Source organism: Centroberyx affinis, unplaced genomic scaffold (assembly GCF_046629955.1).
Source record: "Centroberyx affinis isolate AG114_WGS23_722 - 3 ecotype Tasmania unplaced genomic scaffold, CSIRO-AGI_Caff_v1 ptg003378l_1, whole genome shotgun sequence".
Lineage (NCBI taxonomy): Eukaryota > Metazoa > Chordata > Actinopteri > Beryciformes > Berycidae > Centroberyx > Centroberyx affinis.
This window is the reverse complement of record NW_027281367.1, coordinates 95,438-120,697: the sequence shown is the minus strand read 5'-3', so window position 1 is coordinate 120,697 and position 25,260 is coordinate 95,438. Positions and strand designations below refer to the sequence as shown.

At 45.5% G+C, this 25,260-nt stretch overlaps 1 protein-coding gene across 1 annotated transcript in view; it reads right to left on the bottom strand.

Annotated features, from left to right (window-relative positions):
* Positions 1–25,260, bottom strand: part of adgrb2 (adhesion G protein-coupled receptor B2) — a 132,758-nt gene that overhangs the window by 43,942 nt on the left and 63,556 nt on the right. The window contains exons 15-16 of the mRNA XM_071538952.1: positions 21,492–21,535; positions 7,163–7,289 (exon numbers count right to left, since the gene is read on the bottom strand). Coding sequence (XP_071395053.1) covers positions 7,163–7,289; positions 21,492–21,535 — 171 coding nt within the window. The remainder of the gene's footprint in view (positions 1–7,162; positions 7,290–21,491; positions 21,536–25,260) is intronic.

Sequence of the window (25,260 nt, the reverse complement as noted above, 5' to 3'; positions counted from 1 at the left end):
ACACGCTGCGAGGAGAGTGGAGGTGAAACATCATCAAAACCACCTCGTAACACAGGAGAGACACAAAGAAAGAGAGAGAGAGAGAGAGGGCGAGAGGGAAAGAGAGAAAAGAGCTAGCGAGAGAAAAGAAGGGACATGACAAGCATCTCCTTCAGGACGGGAACGCTTGCTTACCCACGAGGGCGACGAGGGAGAGAGAACACACAGCCATTGTGTTTGATTTTGTTATGTAGAGAGGAAGGTCAAAGGATACACAGGCATTTGTGTTTTTTGAGGTCTGAGAGATCAAGCATACTGTATGCATGAGGAATCACAAGCAGACAAGCAGGCACTCTCTCTCTCTCTCTCTCTCTCTCTCTCTCTCTCTCTGTCACACACACAAGCTCACTCTATTTCGTTTGTCTTTCTCTTCGAATCTTTCTCCGTCTCAAATTAGCTTCTACCGGACGAATAACGGAATAAATTAAACTCTTACTCGTAAATTACTCAATATACACATCTACAAATTGTCCCTCAGATCTTCATTGTGTCAATTTGTCTAACGGTGGTTTGTTAATTGGTCCGGTGCGATTATGAGATTAAGCGTCTCAGTCCGTGACGTGGAACCAAAATACAAAGGGAACGCACCCCCCCCCCCACAAAAAAATAAATAAATAAATTAAAAAAAATCTATCAGCCCCAAGGCTATGATGCCGCGCAATCGCCCTGCCCTAGATAGACATGGTGGGCACATCATGTTGAAATTGGAAGAGATAGGTGCCTCTCCCTCTGTACGTTTGTGTGTGTTTGTGTGTGTGTGTGAATGTATTGGTGTGAGGAGAGAGAGAAAGAGAGAGAGAGAGACACCAGATTAGACAGGGTTTGCTGGGCTGTACTGTACGTGGCCAGGCTCCCCTGGGCAGCTTGGCTACCATGTGATGGAGAAGATAGCTATTTTCAGCCCAGGAAGTTTAACCTACTTATCGTCTCTCACTGACACTCCTCCTCCCTCCACCTATTCTGCTCTCTCTCTCTCTTTCTGGCTCTACCTCTCTCTCACTAATTCGCCAATTGGTCTCTCTCTCTCTCTCTCTCTCTCTCTCTCTCTCTCTCCCTCCCTCCCTCCTCTCCTCCATGCCCATCTCTACCTTACTTCCACTTGTTTGTTCTCCACCCACGTCGCTTTTTCTTTTTTTTTTCTTTTTTTTGCCGTTCCATTCCATTCTGCATTGCAGAAAGAAAGCACGGGGATTTACAAGGCTGAGATTCCTCACATACACAATAGCAGGCTCGCTCTGAGCACTCTGGCAAACGCAGCGACCATATGAGGACTCCAAAGACAAGGTGCTTGTCGTCCGAACAGCTGCTCGGATTGTGTGTGTGTGTGTGTGTGTGTGTGTGCATGTTTGTGTGTGTGTTCTTCACAACTACACTCATGTAGTGTGGTAGTTTTTGCAGCGTGTTGCATGGTCACATATGGATTACGCTACGACCCTCGGGCTTATGAAATCCTTACAGTCCATTGTATAATTTCAAAGGTGCATGGCTGTCAGTCTTAGTTATAGAAATGTTTTTGAGACTCAAGGTTTTCACCCAACAGCAGCCATATGCTCTTCTTGTCCACACACACCTATAGGCATACAAACACACACACATGCAGACGATGCAACTGCACAGTTCGGAAGTCTGTGCAGCTTGCTAATCTTGCTTTCCTGCTACCCAGTGTCCTGTTTTGCTGTCATGACACTAGGTAAATATTACCCGCCGTATTCTTCAACTGAATCAACCGACACTTGAGAGTTCAACTTGACAGGCTCCGACTTCAATGGCTTGAGGACAAACCGCAACCCACAAACCCTCCTGTCAGCGCGCGGCAACCTTGAGGGCTGAAGTAGTGGCTTACAATGTAAAGTCATCACATCAAAAGCTGCCCTTATCCTCGAGTATCTTCTTTCCGTAAGCTAATACGTGGAGCGGTGAAGCAAAACTTTGTTTGTCGGAGTAGTGGCTATAAAAGAGAGGCCCGATCCTTAGCACAAGTTATAGCACAAGGCAACACAACTCCAGCAGGATAAAATACTACCCTAGGGCTGTTGTTGAAACAGTCTCGGTCCGGTCCAAGACAAACCGAAACCAGGCCTTGTTGATTCAGAAACAGACGCTCAAACAGACTCAAACAAATCATGTTTTATTCAAGATCACGAGCAAAATTAAGGGCGAAATCTTCCAGTGTGATCACGCTTACTAGCCGGTATTTTTTCAGCAGAGTAGAAGACGTTGACAGCGGAAGGGAGAGCGCTCATGCTGTGATTTTAATTGCTTGACATTTTCTTGATCTCAAGCAAAGACAACAGATACAACATTAAACTTCACCATTAAACTTCAGAGACGAGTCAGTGTATAAGTAGGGACGAATCCCTACGTATACACTGACTATATACTGCATGACTCTGCATTAACAGGGATACTTGAACACTATCATGAAACCCCTCTACAGACCCAAACCCATCTCACACATCACACTCCCTCAGCAAGAACAAAACAGCTAAAAGCATTTCACCTGCTTTGTGTGTCATCTTCTCTCTCAAACAACTGACCTTCAGTCGGTGCAACAAGGGATTTGAGTGCGATTCCACATGCAGTCCCTCATGCCTAACTTTTTAGCAACCATCTCACTCTAATTATAGTTGGCAAAGTGCGAGACATTTGCATATTGTCACCTTGTAGCCTTGCTTCTACGATAGACCTTGTATTAAAACGCTTTGAAATGTTTTCTAACCCAAGTTAAACGGTGAGCTGGCGTCTCATCTCGCGGCGCCTCAATCATCCCTCTCCTCCTTCCATGGTCAAATCAGTCACTTTGGCCATTAATCGGCTAAATAATTGACTCGATCTCAGAGCTTTTTCATCCTGATTAGGGAAGTTGACTGGCTGTGAGCGCTAATGACAGCAGAGGAAACACACTGAATTGATCTCAAGTCGAGCCAATCATTTCATGAGAACCAACGGGCCTACAGCAGTTAAACCGGCAGGTACAAATGGCTGCGAGAAATCCTTACAGGAGAAAAGACATTGCTACACATCATCACACACACATATTGTTCTTTGGAGAAAATTGCTTTGATACAGTAATTGGCTCCTAAATGAGTTATGGAAACACAGCGGCACCGCCCCCCACGCCCCTCGGTGTCTGCTGTTTTTATTTTCACCTAGCTTCTGTGTATGTATGTATGTGTGTGTGTGTGTGTGTGTGGGTGTGTGTGTGTTCACCCACACTGACTGGAGCAAGGTCTCAGGTGCTGTGTGAGCCATTGACCTTTTCACTCGCATTTGCGGTTACCTGCTTAGGCAAGCACTAGCCACGGCTCCCGCTAGTGCAACGTAAATAGAGGAAAAAAACAGCTGGCAGTGAGGCACTTGAAAACTGAAAGAAAAAAAAAAAAGGTTTGAACTTTAGAGAATTCGCTGCAGTAAATTTAACATTTCCATTCCAACACAACTAGGACGGATGCCGGCGAAAATGAAGCTAAGAGGTCTAATTCACGACGTTAACTTGAGGCACAAAATGTTAAACTGACTTTTATAAAGCCAATATCTCCTTCAACTTCCAAATCCCATGATCCCTATGAACACTGTAGAGGCAGTGAGTCTAGACATATCCGTAGGGTTTGTATTCCCACTGCAGTCATCTCAGGAATTAAGTGGCTTGGTTTATTATATGGCTTTGTGACCTCACTCAATCAACTGCTCTTTCTCTTTGTCTCGCTCTCTCTCCTCTGTTTCTCTAAAGTAACAACCTCTGCCTTGGGTCTGATACTGAACACACACACGCGCGCACACAGTTCTCCCCGGCTATAGAAAGTAAACAGGATTAGCTGGCTATCCCTCGCTCCACTGTAAACGGCCTGTAATGGCAGCAGTGCTTCTAAATCCCTCCATCTCTTTCTCCCCCCCTCCCTCCCTCCCTCCTTTTTCTATTAAACATGGAGGTTAATCCTCAACCCCCCTTGTCCCTAGCGCCGTGGCCCAGGATAAGCTGTCAGAGCTGGGCTGCTGATACTCAGCACTGCTCCAACAGCCACACAGCCCCGGACACAGCTTGTGTGTGTGTGTGTGTGTGTGTGTGTGTGAGTGTATGTGTGCACGCAAATGTAAGCATGCATTCTTGTGTGTGTGTGTGAGTGTGTGCATACAGCATGTGCATACATCCATATCTGCATCTGTGGCTGTCTGTGTTTGCATGTGTGGCTGTGACTCGGTTTTATACCGTATGTGTTGGCAAATTCAATCTGTCTCTCTCTTATAGAATCCAATATTTGCTGGGGTGAAAGCGAACTTTTGAGGACCCTAAAGCAAAAAAAAAAAAAAAAAAGAAAAAAAAAGTACACTCAGCACTGGCCACAACAGCTCCTGACTGAGAGTCATTGACAAGAACACACTGACCCATACCTCCCGGCCCTCCGCACTGGGCCTAATGGTGTAATAGGGCCCAATGATGAATCGCTAATGACTAACGCACTCTTCACAGATGTCACAAATGTTGCGAAAGTCAATGTGTTTCCTTTTCCACGTCCCTTTCACTCATCACAGCCAACCTGCTTGCTGCGGAAAGGGAAAAGTCAATCTCATTCAGTTGGGAAAGGAGGCACTGGGAGCAGAAATAGCTGTCGGGCTGACCTGTTCAGCTTATAGGTTGCAGCCATCATGTGTTTTTCCACATAATGGGAATTACTTTTTCCCTGAGTCTCCGGAATAGGTTGCAGACCCCTATGGAACAATGCCAGCTTTCAGGGACAGAATAATGGAACAAGCTTGGTTATTCACCTGAAGGCCATCACCTTGTTTTGACCCTCCTCATGCCCTGTACAGACAGGGAGGTGGAATATCCACAAGGTATGGATATGGGAATAGAAGAATATTTGTAATAATATGGTGCAGAGATCCATTTAACTTTTTCAAACCCTTAGCAAGTTGTAAATCCCTGCTGTGCGACCTATCTGACATCTCACAATAATTTGCAATTCCATTATCTCAGAGACAGAACGCTTAAAGAAAGGAGAGAGAAAGAGAGAGAGGGGTGTTTATCGTTACCAAGGATGAGAGAATTAATTTCCTTGTTTTCCATCTTAGTTTCATAATGTGCAATATTATATTTTAACCTTTACTGATCAGGTTTTTCCTGTCAAAATACATGAGAACACAAGCTAAGGGTAAAATATAAAGATGTTTAATCCTCTTTCCACATGAGATGTTCATTCATTCATTTTCTATTTATCCTAGCGCATCCCAGCATACACTCACACTCACACTAATTGGCAATTTAGACTCCAGTCCACCTGACTTGCATGTCTTTGGACTGTGGGAGAAGAAGCCCAGGCAGACACAGGGAGAACATGCAAACTCCACACAGAAAGGGCTGCGGTCAGGAATCAAACCTTTCATATGTGATGTAGAGTGCAGGAAAGAACGGGGATATTCTTCACTGTAATGTTCTCTGAGAAAGCAAAGCACGAATACACTGGCACTTAGCACCAGTCGGGTCCTGTATACACAGTGCCTTTACACTGTCCTGCTCACAGGCTTACACAAGGATGGATGTGCACTCTGGCCCATGTACAGTGCTATCGTTGTGGCACTCCGTGCTCGTTGATATTCTTACTCAGGGTGGACAACATCTCTCTCTCTTTCTCTCTTTCTCTCTCTTTCTCTCTCTTTCTCTCGTTTCAGCTCTCCCTGCCAGCTGAGACCCGACTGCGTTTTCTGATTGGTTGAACTTTTCCTCCCAGAATCCTCCATTCCTGGCAATTGCTTTCCATCTCCATGGCGCCGGGGAGAAGTTCGTTACCAACTAGGGATGTGTTTTACCACTCCCATTTCCTAACCTTAACCATTAAGAGAGAGAAAAATAAAAAAATAAAAAATAGTCCCCCAGATTCTTGTGTGCAAATTTAACACACAACTGCACCCCCCTGCATTTTCTACATGTCTGATACAGTCAGATCTAATCATAAGCATTAGGAGCAAGTAAACATGCTAACAAATCAACAACCATGAAAAGCTAAAGGGAACATTTTGTGCAGCAGTGGAGGAGTAGGGGCATGAAGTGAATGGAACAGCTGGAAGTGTTAACAAGGTGAAAAGGAGTGTGAGGGAAGTGACAAGAACAGGAGGATGAAGAGAGGCAGGAGGAAAATTGATGGCAGATAGGAAGTGACAAGGAGCCGGAGTAAATGGAAAATAGAGAGGGTTAAGTTGTAGAAGAAGAAAGGAGAGCGAGAAAGCGGGCGCACGTAATGAATTGGGTTAGGTGTTGTATGGAGGGAAAGTGCAAAAAAGATGGTGTGAAGATGTGGGACGCTCGGACACAATTAATGAATAAGGGTGCGTTGGAGAGGAGGGGAGCGGGTGCAGAGGGAGGCGGTGCGGGAGAGGGGGGGGGGCGTGAGAACGTCCCGCTGCCGGGTCTTTGGACGTCCATTAGTGGAATACAGCAGAATGGGTCAATACAACAATCAGGACAGGCATTACCCTGAACAGCTAAAAGCCTACTTTAATCACGTCAAACACACACTAGGAGCCACGTGATGCTATTTATAGACGTGCAGGTCACACGCTGCAGGCAAAATCACGCACAGACACAAACAAAATGTCTTTTCTTTTGACGCTACCTTTTCCTCTCTCTCACCCCCCTCGCACGGAAGTAGTTCACCGAACAACCTGACCTTCACTACGCTTCAGCGCAAAAGTTGCAAATCATGGAGGGAGGCACTAGGTCAGCATAACATCAGGTATGGTGTAATATGCTTACACACACACACACACACACACAGACACAGTGATCAAAACTGCATCTTACAAGGCAGTCACTATAACTATGACAAATCAGTGTAACATTGACAAATTGCGTTGGTCTATCTGTATCACTTTCATTTTTGTCAATGGAGCAAGTACAGATTTGCGACTGTTCACATTCAAACTCATCATCCATCCAAATCACATACTTGCAGATAAAGAAAACAAATAACTACCTTACAATGCTATTATGCGTTCCGATAAAGTCCAGCGGGTAGCGACCTCATCTCAATTTACATTTACGGTAACTCATCGGCTCACTGACCTGACCTCTGGTGGTAGTTAACTTGATAGCCCCCCCAAGTCCCGAGTAGAGTGCAGTGTGACTCACCGGGTCTCTAGCTTGCTGCGCTAACACGGCGTAGGTGGATATCCTGCTGCACAGGCATTTGGTGTGGACGGCGGTTGACGCGAGCGTTTGGCAGCCTTCTGTGCCCCAGTTTTCCGCGCCAGCTTCCCTGGAGGTGGGTGGGGGGAGAGGGGAGACGGGGGGGGTGGGGGAAAGAGAGGGGGGGTGAGACAAACGCACACAAGTTAACAGTCACATGGATACGCGATGCCCATAGGAAGTCGGGGAGGGAAGAGGGAGAGAGAGAGAGAGAGAGAGACAGAGAAAGCTTCGGAAGATAGACATTCACTATCTCCGAGTGTCCCATTCACTCTGCGGGGCTCATTGTGCTGGTGATGTCCACTCACACTCACACACACACACACACACACTGACAGGCTCTTTTATTCTGTTGGCATGAGAAGCCCGCGTCACCCCCACTTGGTACCCGCCGAGTCCCTCCCTTTCTCCTCTTCTGTCTTTCTTTGCTTTGCCCTTCTCCGTCGCCCTTTTCTCGGAAGAAGACCTTAAGGGTCCGGCCTTGAGGAAAAATGACAAGCATCAACTACTGTTAACAATAGCCAGTGTGGCTCAAATGGTGGATGGAGGTTATTCAGCACTAAATGGTCAATTGCTTTGACACCCAACACATCACTGGGAAAGGGAATGCCCAGAAACACACACAATGGAGCCTTGTACACTTCGTTGCCCTACATCTTTCTCCTCTTACCTTTATTTGCCCTCCCTTCCACCTCTCTCTAAATGCTCTCAATAGATGGTTGAGTGCGGAGGTCGATCAATAGCACCGCAGCGAGGCTCTAACCGAACTAATTACCCTGGCAGCTCGCGCTACACATTAACCTCATGTTTAACCCTGGACACACTTCTCTTCTAGCCACCGGAGGCGGCAGGGAATCTTACGGGAGACATATGAACAGTCACTGAGATGTGGTGATGGGGTCAAGAAGGCCAAGCGTGAAGACCGATGGGGAAAGAGGCAGCGGGGGCCGAAGGGTTTCATCACAAAATGAGATATCCACCATTTGAAAACATGAGGCATCTACTTTAAAAAAAAATGTTTTGAAGTTAAATGCAAATTGAAGACTTTCAGTTCCAAAGTACTAGCATTTATATGAGGAATTCTGTTTGATTTGATATGGCATGCGGATAGACGGCGCTTTCCACTGAAACCTCAATTAGTTTGGTGATTCGAGAAACATATGTGTGTAATCTGCGAAAAGTAGGGTTTGGCAGCCCTAAATAGAGCCCTTCTTAAAAAACAGGCAAACAAATATCTTCCAAAAATGGAAGTAAAAAAAGCATTTTTTCATGTTATTCCTAAATAGGATACAGAGCGTGTTTGTCTGCCTCATTCTTTCCTCAATAAAGATTTGTACAGCTGGAAAGATGAGATGTAAAGTAATCGTATTACAGGCAACACAGAGTGCACTGTTCTTTCACAGCTAATGCTTTAGTGGAGAACTTAATTACCTCCTCTCGAGCTAATAGCGATGAGTACCCTCAACAGCGGATGGAGAGAAAATTTAATAAAGTGTCGCCTCACTAAGGACCTCACTATATTGGGATTTGCATAGGATTTGCAATCTTCAAATCGCTCAATGCGGCGGAATATATGGGCTTCAACTGGCAATATATCTGAGCACTGTTTACATCTCGAGGGACAGCTTGGGTGACAGCTCTGCTTTATGAGAAGCGATAAGCTGACTCTGTTCTGTTGAAGTTTTCATCCTTGTACAACCACTTGGAGGTGTAAGAGACCTCTGGAGGTGTGAGGGGAGCTTTGGTAGGACGGATATTGCAGTAAAGCCAGGGAAAGGGAGAGAGCGGGAAACAGGGGTCCGATGGTACAAATCGTACATCCGGACACTTGCTAGATTATCACCGGGACAAGCCCTTATTGCTCCCGGATAGCAGATTATAGTCGTCCTACTGGGATTGAGACATACATGAACACACAGATTTACACACACAAGCACTTAAGCACTTACAGATGCACATATGCCCATATATACACTCTCCACACACACACAGACAGAGTGCCAAGGCTGACTGTGTAATCGGTGCTAACCAGCGATTACCATTCCGAGTGTGTGGGTCAAGAGCGGGTGCCACTGCTGCACAATACCAAACCCTATGTGTAACAACTGCGCAATAGAAACGTATATAACCAGAGCACAGTACAACACTGTAGACTCAATATACTTCTTCTGCTGCGACACAGACAACCCCCTCAATTGCAATGAATGTGACAGTGCAAGACAAGAATGTATCGACACCAACTGTCACAAGTACACTTGAAACAGACAGACACACAGAAACCCACACACACACACACATGCACAAACCCACTCAACTCATAATGTCAGTCATAATGTCAGTAATGAGATGTGAGTACCGCTCCCTGATGATCATCATCTGCACAGTGACACTTCAAAGACTGAAGATCTGAAAACGAATCACAATGATGAAGCCTCCTCTGTCGAGACAGCTTGACAGGTAGCAGCATGGTGTGTGTGTGTGTGTGTGTGTGTGTGTGTCAGTGTGTGTCCTTTTGTACCTCGTTCGTTACAAGAACCAGATGACTTTATTAGGATAAAAGATGAGGAAAATCCCTCCCAAAGTGTGTCAATTTAAACTTATCTGTGGTAATGTGGGTTATGTGTGTGTGCGTGTGCGTGTGCGTGTGCGTGTGCGTGTGCGTGTGCGTGTGCGTGCATGTGTGTGTGTGTGTGTGTGTGTGTGCATGTGTTTCACGCAACACTGTGTTGGAGCGACATGAAAACGTGGAGAATTCACTGCGCTTATAATGATTCATCCTACTTCCCATCCATCTGTCCATATCTAAAATGTGCTGACCTGGAGTGCTTACTCACAAAACAGCCACAGTATGTTCACTCAGACAGAAGCCCCCCCCCCCCATAAGAGATGTCAAAGTCAAGTATTTACAAATGGCTTCATTCACACAAGTAAAACATAGCCATATGGACGGTGACAACACATGCATTAATGATTGTGTATAATAAGGACAGATGGGGGGAAGTTTTCCTTACTGATTTATGCATGTTGACCAACTCATAGCATGATAGATGCACATATGAAAGCATGCTTGTGTGTATGAATTCATTTACAAGCAGTCTGACACTCTGACTTATGCATGCATGCTACAAAGACACACAAGCATGCATGCGCGCACACACACACACACACACACACACACACGCACACACATAAAGTATTCTGGGCCATGCTGGCAGCACTGTGATTGTTGGGCTATTGAGAAACTGTCTGATAGCTCACAACAGGGGGGCGGTGAAGATTACACCAACACACACATGCACACACACAAACACAAACTCTGTGTGACCCCATTGTTGGAGCTGCTGGAGTTGAGCTTAATTGGCCGCTGACCCTCATCTATTTTAGCTGGCATTGGACTGCTGGCATCGGTGCCTTTTAGCAAAAAGCCAACTTTGACTTTCCGTTTTATTTCACCCGTAAAGTTGGAAGCGACCCTAATCTTTGTTATTGCAGATCCACCACAGTGACTCTTGCTGTGGGTCCCGCTGGGCTTGGCGGGTGAGTAAAGATTAAAAGGACGTGGCTTTTGTTTTACTTTTGTTATAGCTGATGAATGAGCTTGCAGCTGCCCACCCCTCTTATCAAGGCACACAGGTTCCAGATATACAAGCCTGTGTACATATCGGCATAGTTGGTTTACAGGCTATGGATCCCAGATGTATTCTGCAAGGATATCAACCTGGCATTACCCAAAAAAATGCTACGATGAGTAAATATACACAACAACAACAACCAGCGAGTTAGCACTGGGATAATCAGCACATCTGTTGTTTGGTCTTGACTTTGGCAAAGCAGAAAGTTTTATTAATAAATGCAGGAGCTGGCTTGGTTTTGACAGGTAGTTATCCCCCAGCACATAAGGGAATGACCGCAGCTCACTCTGATCAGCCTGAGCCAAGAGCTGCTGTACATACTCATGGATACCTATGGCTTTCATGTGATGAAATTATTTTTCAAACACTTAGAAACAGTGACCATTACAGTAATATAGTGAAATGTCTCCCTATCTAGTCAGCTGTATGAGGCATGTGATAATTGCTAACAGAATAATGTTGTGGCAGTTGGCGAAAATGGGAAAAACACTTCCTGAACAACAGCGTAATTTGACCTTTTAGCTCAACTGAGATTAAACTGACATTGACTCTTGACTGAAAGGGCAGCGCTATGTAAGCCAATTGCTCCCCATTAAGAAACAAAAAAGGGTTGCCCATGCTTTGAATTCTTAACACGGAGAGGCTGAAAGCAGGGATTTCAGGTGAATGGAAGTCAAGCGGCTGGGAATATACCCCCTCCCTCTGCCCGGCACGTAAAGACAAATGAATAGTGATGTGTTGGCCCAGGCCTCTCATCAGGGGAGAATTGACCTTGGGCAGGCAAAGAAGACATAATGTAAGGTAACAAGGGATGAAGAAGACAGAGAAAATTGTAGATTAAATGTTAAGATACTCAGACAAATACTTTGAGAAAACGTATTATTCCTTCATCGGAAGCCAGGTAACAGCTATTTCATATCAAGTCAAGGTTAACCGGTTGCTAACTTTTCCAGCAATGTTCCAACATCATTCAGTCATTTTGCAACAATGCTGGGCAGTGTGAGGCGGTCCAACAAGAGCCACACTCAATTCCCCCTATTTTAAATGGGAAAATTCACTTCTTCATTCCTATCAATGTTGAAACAAGGAGTAACACTGTCAGCTAATTTTAGCTGCCTCATAATTTCAAAGCTGATTACAATGAAGATGTCAGCATTGCTGAGTAACCAATGTGAGGTATGAGTTGTTTGTAGCGCAACACTGTTGTTTAATCAGTTTTCACTTTGCATTACTGTGAAATGTGTGAATTTAAATAGTATTTTAACATTTTGCCCTCTGCTCACTGCTCTATTTCTCATTGCTTATTTGGGCTGTCAAATATGTGTAAAATGTTTGCCTGTGTCTCATCACTGGTCAGGCTGGAGGGCAGTGAAGCAGAGTAGTTACAGAGGAGAAAAAAAACCTGGAGAAACTGGAAGAAAGAGAGATGAAGAAAGCATTGAGCGATGACAAAAGCATTTCACAGATAGATTCTAATCAACAGCATGTCAATCGTCAATCACAGAGAGTTGCATCCTCATTTTGCAGAAGATGCTTCATTGTTTTCAAGCCAAACTGCTATGAAATCTTAAAAAGGAAAGTTGAAACAGGTTCAGTTTTCAACTTAAGATATTTTGCAGTCATCGGGAAAATTGTCACAGAGATTATGTGCTATTTTGATGTGCCTTTTCTCTTTTGAAAAGAAATCTCTGTTGTGCGTTCAATGGCCAAAACAGAGAGAGGGATGGGGAGGCACATTCCAAACAGAGAGCTAATAAGCCAGAAGGACCAGGGGCAGGAAAGAGTCTATTATAGTAGAAAGAGATATGAAGGCTGAAGGAGAAGAGGGGCCTCAAGTGGACACGATCACAAGAGCGTAACATCACATGACTGTACACCAGAATCACAGACACAGCAGGCTAAGGCGACAAAGGAAACCTGCATGTTGTTTTTTTTATTCTCAGATTTTTTTAAATGCTGCGTACATCACCATGCGTACATCGCATGCTTGTTGTCATAAATCACGAACAGCGGTGGATTAGTGCGTACTGTATGTGAACAAGCTTCATATCCACACCCCATCAACTCCCACAATTAGCCACTGTTGAAACACCCCACGTTCGCCTATTTAAAATTCAATTCCTCATCAACTAAACCCATTCATTCATTACTGCCAGGAAAAATAGCACATAGCCGCAAACCTAAACAACCAACGCATTGCCAATGATGAATCTGATCTGTGTGGATAAGGCATGAGTGTGAAGAGAGGAGGCATTTATTGGCTTTATGAATTAGAGAATAATTGTCAGTAATAAAGGTAAATTCACCATCAAGGCAGAGCAAATCAGAGGGAATACAGTTTCTCTGCAAAATCTGCCATCACCTTCCAAACCGTGCCAAAACGGTCGTTATGTGTCATTATGTGTCATTATGTGTTATTATGTGTGAACATAACAGAACACAGGGGCAGAAAGTTCAAAAAAGCCCCAAATTTTAGGGCATAATTCATGCTGGTGAAGTACTTTATTCACAACTGCTATATTTCCCATTCCTCTTAACATAATTTGAGTTATGAGATGTCTAAACCAAGGGGCAGCAGCACATGTAGTTACAATGGAACAACTGCATTAGATGTCGTATCAAATATGCATTCCTCATAAGGTAACATGACAGGCAGAAAATAAATCATTCTCTTTTGGAATTTTATCTTCTAGGCATGCTGGTTGATTTCCATTTCTGGATTTGAAAACAGAGTTCAAACACAAGATGTAAGTAAACTAAAGTGCATTGAAGTGGCGCGCATATTTTAAAATTCTATTTGAACATGTTGTAATGGCCAATCTGAATTAGGCAAATTAGGAGTAGTTCTGCAGTTAACTGAAAAGATTTGTGCATTGGGTGGCCTGTATATCTTTTTTTTTTCTCTTTTTCTTGTTGTGCATGTATTGCTTATACAAGAGGACCCGGACATGTAGTTCTGTGAACAACAAATAGAGTGCATAATATATTGAACATAATGATGTAACGTCAAGTCATAACTTAATATAGGGAGAGATGCTTCCATGGACTCTGGACAATACACTGGACCTTGTACCAGACTTTCTAGTTACTGCAATCAAATGTAATTATTCATTCTATCATTGTGCAGAATTCAATAGCCAATTTTCAGTCTTTTTATATTGGCTACAATGTTTTTAATTTGCCATAGTGTTTTTACTCATTTACTTGCACTTTAGAGAAACACTTATCTTGTTTTTAGATATTTTTCCCACCTAACTTTATGCAAATATCCTTGCGCATGTATTGTCTGAATGTTCATGGCTGTCTGCGTAACACTTGTCTCCCTGTGAGACAGCGACGATTACCTTGACCTTGACCTTTACCGGGTGTATATGAGATAAAATGTGTATTAGGCCATATGTCTGGCCGAGAGCTTTGAGGGAAGTGTCTCTGTGTGGCTATAAGTCACTGGAGCAGATCTTCACGAGACACAAATCGCCTGTAGCCGCTCAGCATGTCGCGCCACCTATCATGCAGGGCTGGCCAGCGCTCGCTCACTTTCTGCTATGGAACCGTGCGGCGGACGTGTCAATAAGTAATGCATGTATATGCTCGCCTTTTTTGTGCGTGCGTGCGTGCGTCTGCGGGTGTGCGCGCGCATGAACGTATCTGACCTAGATATTAACTGTAGGAACCGAGCGCAGACTCTCCTTTCCGCTCTGTGTTCCAGTGACTGATGTAAAGACGGGTCTTATAACCGTGACAACATGCCGCAGATTACTTAGCGCATGTTAGGAGCGCCTATGCGCGGCAAAGCGGCGCAGCTTATCTTTCTAAATATTATCTCTGTTGCAGTAGCTCACACGTGAAATATTCATCGCTGTGGTCAGAGTCCCGCGTGTCACGGAACGATTCAGGGGAAATATATTAATTATAAATCCCTTCCGATCCGGCGCACGTCGCTATTGTCGCCGCATCAATACGAAAAGAACGAATGTGGAATGAGCTTACTGCAGGAGCCATTCACCGGCCCAGACATGTGAATAGCAGGAAGCATTTATACGGGATTGCATAGAGCTAGTTTATACCTGCTTTACCCAAGGGCATGTTTATCAATCTCTAATACACTTGCTTTTAGATGGAAGTTTGAATAGGTCTTTAATGCAGACGCACGTGCCGTCCTTGCCTAATCCTGCTTGTCTTTCTTGGTACTGGTGTCATGTGAGGCAGTCACACAATACCTCCCGCCAGCTCGCTCCCTGTCTCCCGTGTGAGGATGCTTTGTCACTGACCTCCACCGCCACCCTCTGCTCTCTGGCATGGCCATGGGCTAATTTATAAGCCTCTTTCCTGGGATTATCTTTCTTCCTGGTGTGCTAGCTGGTGAGCAGACAGGAAAGCGGAGATACACGGGGCTTCCGCCGCAGCCATAAATGGCCCGCCGTTCTGGTCGCCTGCGCTCTGTGTTAACACGGACGACACGGCGCCCGGCTCGGGGAGAAAATGGCTCCCGTAGAAAATGGATTATCCGTCCTAATTTGCAAAGCAATATTGAAAGTCTTTTTCTTGCAACCGCAGAAGTAGCATCTTATAGGGAAAAGTAGAAGAATCTCACAAAAATAAACTGGATGTATTCCAAGCATGTTGCCGGGGGCTCAAAGAAGGCTCTCAAGGCCAAGGGGAGCATAAAGCGCTAACACACTGCCCTCCCAGCCTACTTCCAGCAGCAGCGTGAGCAAAGAGGATAATGTGTGAGTCAACAAGATGAGGGTGGGAGAGGCAATTGCTGTGCTTAACAGGAGGTTACGTGTAAGATTGTCTGTTTTCACGGTGCAAAAACCGGCCAAGAGATCTTAACCCAGCAGTAAGAAAAAAAAATGACCCAGAATTCATGTTAAGGAGGAACTGTTACTCACCCAGTGGCACTCACAAACTCTGCAGGTCCAGCGATGAAGAGGCAGCGTATTCCAACAGTCAGCAGGGCGCAAGTCTTGTATTTCACTGCTTCTGCTCTAAACTCCAAACACTAATCACCAAAAAATCCTCTTGAACTTCATCTCTGTCCAAGACTACACTCAGGGGGAAGCAGCTTCAAATCTAAAAAGCTATCCCCGGCCATACGGTAACACGCACTGCTCCATTCCACCCCCGCCGGTCACATGATGATGGAATCAATAATAATGGTGCATAAGGTAAAGCGAGACCGACCTCAAAATAAACAACCTAAAAAAAAAAAAAACCTCTTGACCCGTTCTATAATGTCAAACTTTTCTGAAGTGTGAGCAGCCCACACTTAATCCGAGAAAGTCCAGCAGCCAAGAAAGAAACCATATCTCGAGTCCGCACTTGTAGGCTTTGCTACTTACACCTGACCTCGAATCTGTTCCCCGTCATGTAAAGGCAGCAGACCTGCTCTAAAGCCTGCCGTCTTCGAGGAGAGAACCCAAAGCGACTTGTTGACCCGCTCTCCCCGGGACTGTTGAGGCAGCAGGGGGAAGCAGCTGAGAGTCTGTCCACGTCCGCAGTGCCCTATGGAGGCAGAGCCCGCGTAAGCCCTATACTGGCCCGCTCCCTCACGCCGTGCTGGCTCGCTGTTTGACACAGTCCTGATCCCTTCTGCTCTGTCAGATGGAAAAGTGGAGCAAGCTCTAACACCCCCCCCCCACCCTCACCACACACACACGTTTCTGCGTGTCTGTGTGTGAGTTTCTGCATATGCGTTTGCGACGACAGGGTAAAGAGGAGGAAGAAACGCACATAGACATTTTGAAAACAGGTGGAATTGAATTGATTTAAGGCTTATGGCATGGGGAGGAGGACGTTTATTTTAGCAACAGGTCCTTTGGTCTCATTCGGTTTCAAAACCTAAATTTTAAAAGAAAATATGCCAATGAGGTGAGACAATTCAACTTGTTCTCAACTTGCAATGCAGTTTGACTTTGCCTAGAAACAAGTGTCAAAGCCTTGAAACAAGGCAGAATAAAACAGATCACTGCACTAGCACAGCGTACATGAAGTAGAGAAATTAGCATTTTGTGTTTAATGTTTTGTGTGTTGCAGCCAGTGGAGACTAGTGAACCTCATAGGGTTAAATAATAAAGCAGGGGGAATGCATCGCTACCGTCTACATAGGTAAACATTAAGAAGCCTAGTTTAAGCCGGAAGTATCTGCTATCTCCTAAGGGGATAATACTGCCTAGAATGATCCCATTATATCATTATTATGATTAGCCTACTGTAAATTAGATTGTAGATGGATACACACAGAGCGTGGCCTGGCAATGGAAATTAAAGGCTAAAAATACCTGCTGGTAATATAAGCACGATTACCAAGACATCTATTACTTGACATTACTATACATCTATATAATTTGGTGGTTATTTTGCATCCAGATGACGAGTTGTGGCTGTCGTCAGATATACACTGCAAAAAATGCCCATATTAACAAGCCATTTAATACTTAAAGTCATATTTTTCTTAAAACAAGTGAAAAAATTAGCCAGTGGTGTGACACAATTTCCCTTGTTTCCAATGCAAATCAACTTAGATCATTATTTTGATACTAGTGGCGTGATCTCTCTTGTTTAAAGATATTATCACTTGGTTCAATAAGTTGAATGGAGTAGGTGGAACAAGTGAAATTGTCTTGTATTTTAAGACTGAATATAAGGATAAATGACTTACTAAAACAGATATTTTTTTGTAGTGAGGCACCCCAAAGAGCACCAAGGGCAAGAAACAACACACTTCATTTATTTATTTATTTTTTATTTCAAAGGAGAGTAACAAGTGTTGGATGGTCCATGCCTCACTTGACACTTGTCTGCCAATATGAGGAAGAGTGTGCAGCACTCTAAGGTCAAGACTTGGCACTATGGCTTTTTGTAAGTAAATGCGATTACATTTTGGCTAGATTTATGTCCAGCTATTTTTTGTTGGCAGTGTGCGGCATTTGCCTTTGACATTTTACTTCATATAAGGTTGAGACCTGCCAGTGCCAAAGCTGATATCACTGCCAGATCCGTCTGTGCCCAAAGGCGGGTCTCAATCTACCGTGTCAGACTGAGGATGTTAGTGAGACTTCTGCTGCACACCAGGCCATTATTACTCTGTGGCAGTGGTGGGTAGTGTGTGTGGTGTGTGTGTGTTTGTGTGGAGGGCTAGCCTGGGTCTTTAACCACTGATCCCCGATCAAGCAGAAGACCACCGGGGATTAGAAATGGGATTAAGTGACCCTCACCCCCACACAGGCTTACTGTCATCCATCTCTCTAAACTGTATATTGTAGGTCTCTCTATCTACTGGGTCATATTTTTAAGCACACTTTAAAACGTGACATAGAGCTAATGCTCAGCTGCCCCACTGCCTATGGATAATGCATGGCCATTTGAGCCTTTCCATTTGCATTATTATGTTGCTTCCACGCTGACGAGAGATACAGCGGAATGAATGAGTGATGCACAGATACATTTTTGAGTGGCGCAATGTTTATTTTATGGATGCCTCCAAAGAGAAAAGTAATTTGTTCTGATTGAAAAAGCAGCCGCTGTAGAAACATCTGGGAGTGGCGCTTATACAATCTAACTGAGCTACAGTAATCTATAATGCAGCAGGCGGAAGATAAGTCTTCCATAGCATAGTGTGTGTGTGTGTGTGTGTCAGTGGGGGTCCGGACAGTTATCCCACACTGGGGCATAGTGGAGGGTCATGGCAGAGAGATGCTAGAGGCAAGGTCAGGCACCATGACCATGAGAGAGAGAGAGAGAGAGATAGAGAGAGAGAAGTTTAGAAGAGGAGAGAGTATCCAGTGCAGCCTTCCCAGGCAACTCCTGTATTGTTTAGAGGCATAGACAGAAAATTGACAACATAAATAATTTCTTATCCGTTTCTAATTTCCCGTCTATGCCTCCCGACCCAACAGTTACCACTCTCCGACCAGCGCTGAATGGCCCTGTATCCCTCTTCCAAACATGCTCAGAAGAAAGATGTAAAGGCTGACACTTAACAGCCACCTCTGCCTCCAGTAATCCGGAGCTCCCGGTCCCCGAATCCTGTAAAACTTTTTTTTACAAGCGGTAAAACTGAACAGCGTCTATTTGGTGGCTGGCGAGGCAAATGAAAACAGGTTGAGAGTAGGTTGAGGAGACGGGCGCATGGGGGGGGGGGGGGGGGGGGGGAGACCGTGAGGGATGGCGAGCGCACCGATTTGGCGGGCAGATGGTGCCGACATATGGGCCTGTTAGGGGCAAAATAAATAAATAAACACTCACACATAAATACTGAGATGAACTGTGAGTGCCGCAAACTGTTGGCCAACTTTAGCGAGCCGAGCGAGCTCAAACGGGGGGAAGGGAGGAGCCGCCGCCGAAATCGCTCGCGGATTTCTAAACACGGCGCAAAAAAAAAAAAGGGATTGACAATAGTCTTTAGAGATTTGAGTCTCTGTGCGATCCCTAATCCCCGAGTAAGTGTACATTACCCAAGTGTGCGTTACGACAATCAACAGGGACTGCAGACTCTCACATATATAGTACTGTGCATTTGCCTGCATGCAATATACTTTCACTGTGCAGGACATAGATGCAGCGAGTTCTATTTTCCATCACCGAGTTGCCTTCCCCCTGCTTTCCGTCTGGGCTGCTGTTGTGTTCGCCCTCCCTCCGAGCTGCTATCTATACGTTCTCCACCTCTTGTCTGTCTCCCGCTCAAACCTCAAAGCCCGCAGGCTCCGTCGGAGAGACAGCCGGGGTGAGAGAGGTGATATCCTCCAGCAAAACAAACGGCTGCTTTGTACAACATGTTCTTTCCCCCCGTATCGACGGCGCGCTCCCGCCCGGCCCCGGTCGAGGCCGACTGCGCCGCACGGACTCACCTACAGCGGCTCGCGCACTCGCTTCATACATACTTCATGCCGCTCCGATCCTGTGCAGGCGTCCTTGCGCGTGTGTGTGTGTGTGTGTGTGTGTGTGTGTGTGTGTGCATGTGGATAAATTAGACCTGCAGTTGGCTGGGCTTCATAGTCTCAGAGCATTTTAGATCACGTTAGATAAGTTGCCAATCACAGAAAAGTATAAAAATGCCTATACTTTCTGGCTCATTGTGTTTTCCTATGTTACAACTCCTACATTCAATTTGACCCAGATCTTGGTTAGGTCAGTTCTGGTTTGAATAGATATTTCTGTTATTTTTGTATGTGTGTGTGTGTGTGTGTGTGTGTGTTAGTGTGTGCACATGCCCCCTTCTGTGTGTGTCTGCAAACTTGGCTTGCTGTGATTATATGTTACCTAATCCCTGGCAAACACATTTGGATGTTTTCCACATTCTTCCTAGTTTGAGTATGTTTGGTTGATAGACATCACCCCCATCTCGCCACTTTATATGCGGCTTGGCGCTCTGCCCCCATAATGTCAGGGAATTTAATTTGATTGCGCTAGTAATCTGCCGGCTAGTTAATTGAGCTTTGCAGAGCATTTCTCCTCTCCTTGATGGGGAGGGCTAGTTTGATAAGTTACAATCTCTTATCCTCTCTCTGCGAACCTGTGCCCATTGTTTGCTTTGGCCACAGGAGAGCATCCCTTGAATTGAAACGGGATGAACTAGCGGGCCCTCGATGGGAAAGCTGAAAAGACCGGCGCTTTTCTGTCATCTGTCTTCCAGCCTGGCGGCAGGGAGGCCTAGCGGTTAGAGTGACGCTCTTGTGATGTAAAGGTCACAGCTTCAATCCCCGGGACAGCCATCTGTTATGTTCAAGTGTCCTTCAGCAAGACGCTGAACCCCTACCTGCTCATTCATTGTAAGTCACTCTAGATTAAGAGCATCAGGTGAATAGGCACAAATCATGTGTTTAATTGTATTGGCATGGGTAGAACATATGGACCATTGAAGTGATAGTGAAGAACATAATGAGACCGTGAGCTGGAACCAAACCCTGGTTTAATGGTTCTGAGCATGCAAGTTCAACCTGACTCTGCTATTGACAAAATGTGCAATCGCTATGTGGGCTAATGGCAATAACAGACATAGTCAATTGTCCTGGTTTACATTATGTAGTTCACTGGATAGTCCGCTATGCATGCGCGGTCAACAACGTCAATGAGTCAATGGCCTACATAGACGAATGAGAGAAAGCCCATTAGATAGAAACTGAGGCTTCGGGCCGCGGATTTGCGCGAGTAATTATCAGTCTCGTCAGACCCAGCCACACGGACGAGGTTCAATCGAATGTTCCGATGGAAAATGCAACACACGACTGCAGATTGAACCTACAAACTGGTGTGATTGCGCAAAGCGGAGCTCAGTAAAATAAAAGATTTAAAGAGGGAACGCCGACAGAAGAAAACCTGCCCTGCTGAGGAAGAGCGTTCTGAGTGACGTTCCTTTTGAACGCTTAAGAACACAGAGAGAATGGTGTTTGTTCTCATTGACTAATTTAATTAACACTGAGACAGGGAACTTCATTAGGCTGTTTTCAGTTCGTTAATGAAATGAAGGAAGCTGACTGGGCACGGGCACATGTGATGGGATGTGCGCGCACACACACACACACACACACACACACACACACACACGCATACACTGACAGACACACACATGCACCACACATTCATATGCACACAGTATCATTCAAATCATTAAAATAGAATCATTCAAAGTGACTTACGGGTTGCCATAGTCCCAGACTACGCACTGAGGATCCGATGTACCCTGCAAGATAAGGGAGGGGGGGGGGGGGGTTGAGAGGGAAAGAGAAGATAAACTGTTATTGCCAGTCGAGAGGATGAGTGGGAGAGGCAGACAGAGAGAAGACAGAATAGCTCGTTGCCAGAGGAGAAAGAGTGATGCTGCATGGGCGATGGAGAGAGGTAAACAGACAATGAAAGAGAAAGATTGAGACAGAGAGACGGGGGGAGGGGGGGTGGGGGGTGGGATGAGGGGAGGGGGGTGGAGTGATGGAGAAAGAGTCATCGCCGGAGGACAGAGCGGCAAATAGCTACCGCTGGAGGAGAAAGACAGAAGGTGTGCGAGCAACGGAACGACAGAGCGAGAGACAGAAAGGGAAAAGCCATTTCGTACGCAATAGTACACAGCGAGGCCAGGTTCATAAATGTCCCGGTGTGAACTCCCAGGGACCTGTCTAGGAAGACAGAAGAAAGAACAAAACATGTAAAAAAATTTAAAAAAAAATTTAAAAAGCCAGGCGGACCCCTCAGAAAGGTCGAGACGCCAACCGATTCGCCATCAGCTCACTCTTAATCCATCGACTCGCTGGAGCCAAAAGCCAATGTGCTGCAGTTGACCGGTGATTCATCTGGTAATCGCAGCTCAGTGACGCGTGGTGGCAAAGGAAGACTCGCCGCGACTCAATCAGTGAATCGATCAGAGGGTCAATATCTCTAATTGACTCATCTGGACTCGTTCCACCGGTGATCAGTGGCGACCGGTCAATTGATCACTTTTAGCATCATCTGTGCCCTTTTTCCACCTGTACGGCTCGTTTGAAAAAGAATTGGATCGTGATTGATTATAACTAGGCTCTGTGAGTTCCTGGACCGGATCGAAGATATTTATTCCTTCATCAAAGGCATTAAAACTCTCCCAACTCTTGCCTTAGAGCTGACACAATGAGTAACTCCAATCCTAATCTGAGTGAAACAAGGAGAGACCCCACCTATTGACAAATAAACTCTCTTGGTGCTACAGAGTGAGACTGGTCAGCCATCTTGTTAACTATATCAGGTACCCACCATCCAGAACATTACAGAGAAAATGGATCCTTCTCTGTATCAATCTGCTGGTCCTTACCGGGCCCTGCATTAAGCAGCTTGCCTTTGAGCTTAATATGAATGGAGGAGCTCCCCCTAATGGTAAAGGGGATTATAGCATTTATTTCAAAGCCAGTGGGTTGGATCCATGATAAAAGGATGATGTCCACTCTAAGTAGACTCACTGCAGCCTAAGGGAAATTAAAAGAAAATTACCTGTTCCTGAGTTAGAAGACTTAAACAAAAAAGCAAATGTTACTGGATATCATCAGTGTTTTAAATGAAGGGGTGGACGAGGAGATGATTCAGGATTCTTCTCTAAAGGCAAGGTGACCTCTCCTATTCTACCTCTGTAAGGATCATAATTGATCTCTTACGAATGAGTCAGCTCCCTCTTCAGGGGCAGGACCCTTCCCTCCATTGCATTCTTGTCAAATCGGTGAATCCCGGGATCTCGGCGTGGCCGGCCCTGCGGGGAGGCGGGTGATGTGACGTTTATGTACCCATACAGGATCAGAGGCTAGCCGACACAGATTGATGGATGACAACGCTTTGTTCTGGCTCCCGTGCAGACGGGCGTTGCCGACATTAGCTGTCCCTGGGCGTGCATTAGCGTGGCGGGCTCCGTTAGCATTCAGCCATCAATCAGCGTGCACGGCGCCCGAGCGTACGCTACAGCGGGCTCCATCAGGAGTGACATCCGTGTACTCCCACAATGTCTGCCTCCTCTTTAACGCTGACACGTCGAATAATGACAGTGTCTGCTCCACTGACGCCTCTCAAAGGGAGCAACGAGTGTCTGACTCTAACAACTGCATTTATGGATGGTAATAATGGCGTGTATCTAAAGAGCTCTTTCTTCTCGCCCTCTCAAAAGCAGCAGCCATTTTCTTCCAGGTATCTAGGCACATCTCCACAATGCGGCGAACCCCGCGGAGTAGCCATTTGTGTGGGTAAAATGCTTAACACATATTGGCTGTGAATACGCCGCACCTAATCAGGTGAAATAAGCTGCTGTAACAAAGCAACACGACACACTGATTCAGGGAGTCTTAAAAGCCTCCCACCTCACATGGAAGAATGTTGCTTTTGAAAATGAAATGCAGCAACCTGGGTGATGCATTTTGACTGATGAAAGTAAAGTAGATTACAGCTAAATAACCACAAAGGCTTATGGCTGATTATCATAAGTCCTACCAAAGCTGTGCCTTTGACAATCTGAAAGGGTGGATGAAGGATGGCTGGAGGGAGGGGAGGGGGGGTAGTGGTGGTTGTGGGGGGGCACTTGGCATCTGGTCTACTGGTCTACTGTAGGGAGACAGCGCTTTCTGCCCTCCCGCTTCTTACTCGCCACTACACACACACTACACACACATGGGGGCTGCTGCGGTCACCGGGGAGGTGTGTGTGTGTGTGAGGAGTCTAGAGCAGATGTCCTCTCGGTGAGGACATGACCATGTACAGAGACCCCTACACACACACACACGCACACACACACACACCCCCTCTGAGACTGAAGCCCACGGCAGCTGTTGCCACGGCAGCGCTTCAGCATCTGGGCGTTGCCACGCCAGCCAAGGTCGACACCCCCTACAGCTGAAGACATGAGACACTGCTCTCTCTTTCACTTTCTTGCTCTCTCTCGCTCTCTCATATGTACACACACACACAGTGCACACAGTAGCTCAGCAATTGCTACCCCACCAGCTTCAGGCCAAGCGATTAAGAGGAAAACTCAGCAGTAATGAACATAGCCTTCACACTCATGCCTTTGAAGAAAGAAATAATTTGCTGTGTGCGCATGTGTATGTGTGTGTGTTCTTGTGCATATGTGTGTTTATGTGTGTAAGACACGTACATATGTGTCTGTGTGTGTGTGTGTGTGTGTGTGTGTGTGTGTGTGCATATGTGCTTAGAAATGCATGCATGTACAGCATGCATGTGTGTGTATATGTGTATTATGTGTGTGTGTCTGTGTCTACACACATATGTCTATATGTGTTTGTGTGTCTGTGACCATGTGTGGATGCAAATACAGGGATGTATTGGACGGCACGGCTCAGTGGTTAGCACTGTTGCCTCACAGCAAGAAGGTGTGGTCCTTTCTGTGTGGACTTTGCATGTTCTCCCCATGTTTGTGTGGGTTTCTGCCTCCCACCATCAAAGACATGTATGTTAGGGTTAATACCCCTGTCAGTGCCTCTGACCAAGGCACTGGCAAAAGAACTGGAGTTGGTCCCTGGGCGCTGTACTGCGGCTGCCCATTGCTCCTAGTGTGTGTAGGATGGATGGGTCAAATGCAGAGGATAATAAAGTATAAATACACAGTTGGTGGGGCAGTGTTGGTGAGTAGTTTAACTACATGTAATTAAACTAGTAGTTTAACTACATTTTGTGATGGACATTAAATACAAAATGAAATTAACATTCCTTGCACTGCGTCCTCACAAACCCAGATGGGGTTATTTGGTTTGTGTTTACGTCCAGACTCTAGTTTAAGGCAGGCAGCTGTCACAGTGTGGCCATTATGTACACACATTATGTACTCATTCCTTGTATTTATTTAGAATAAAATACAATCCTAATCAGTGGCATTTCTTGCAGTCGTGCAATTTTGTATTATATGATATAGCAGATGTAGATACGCTCATTTTTTTTTTTTTTTTT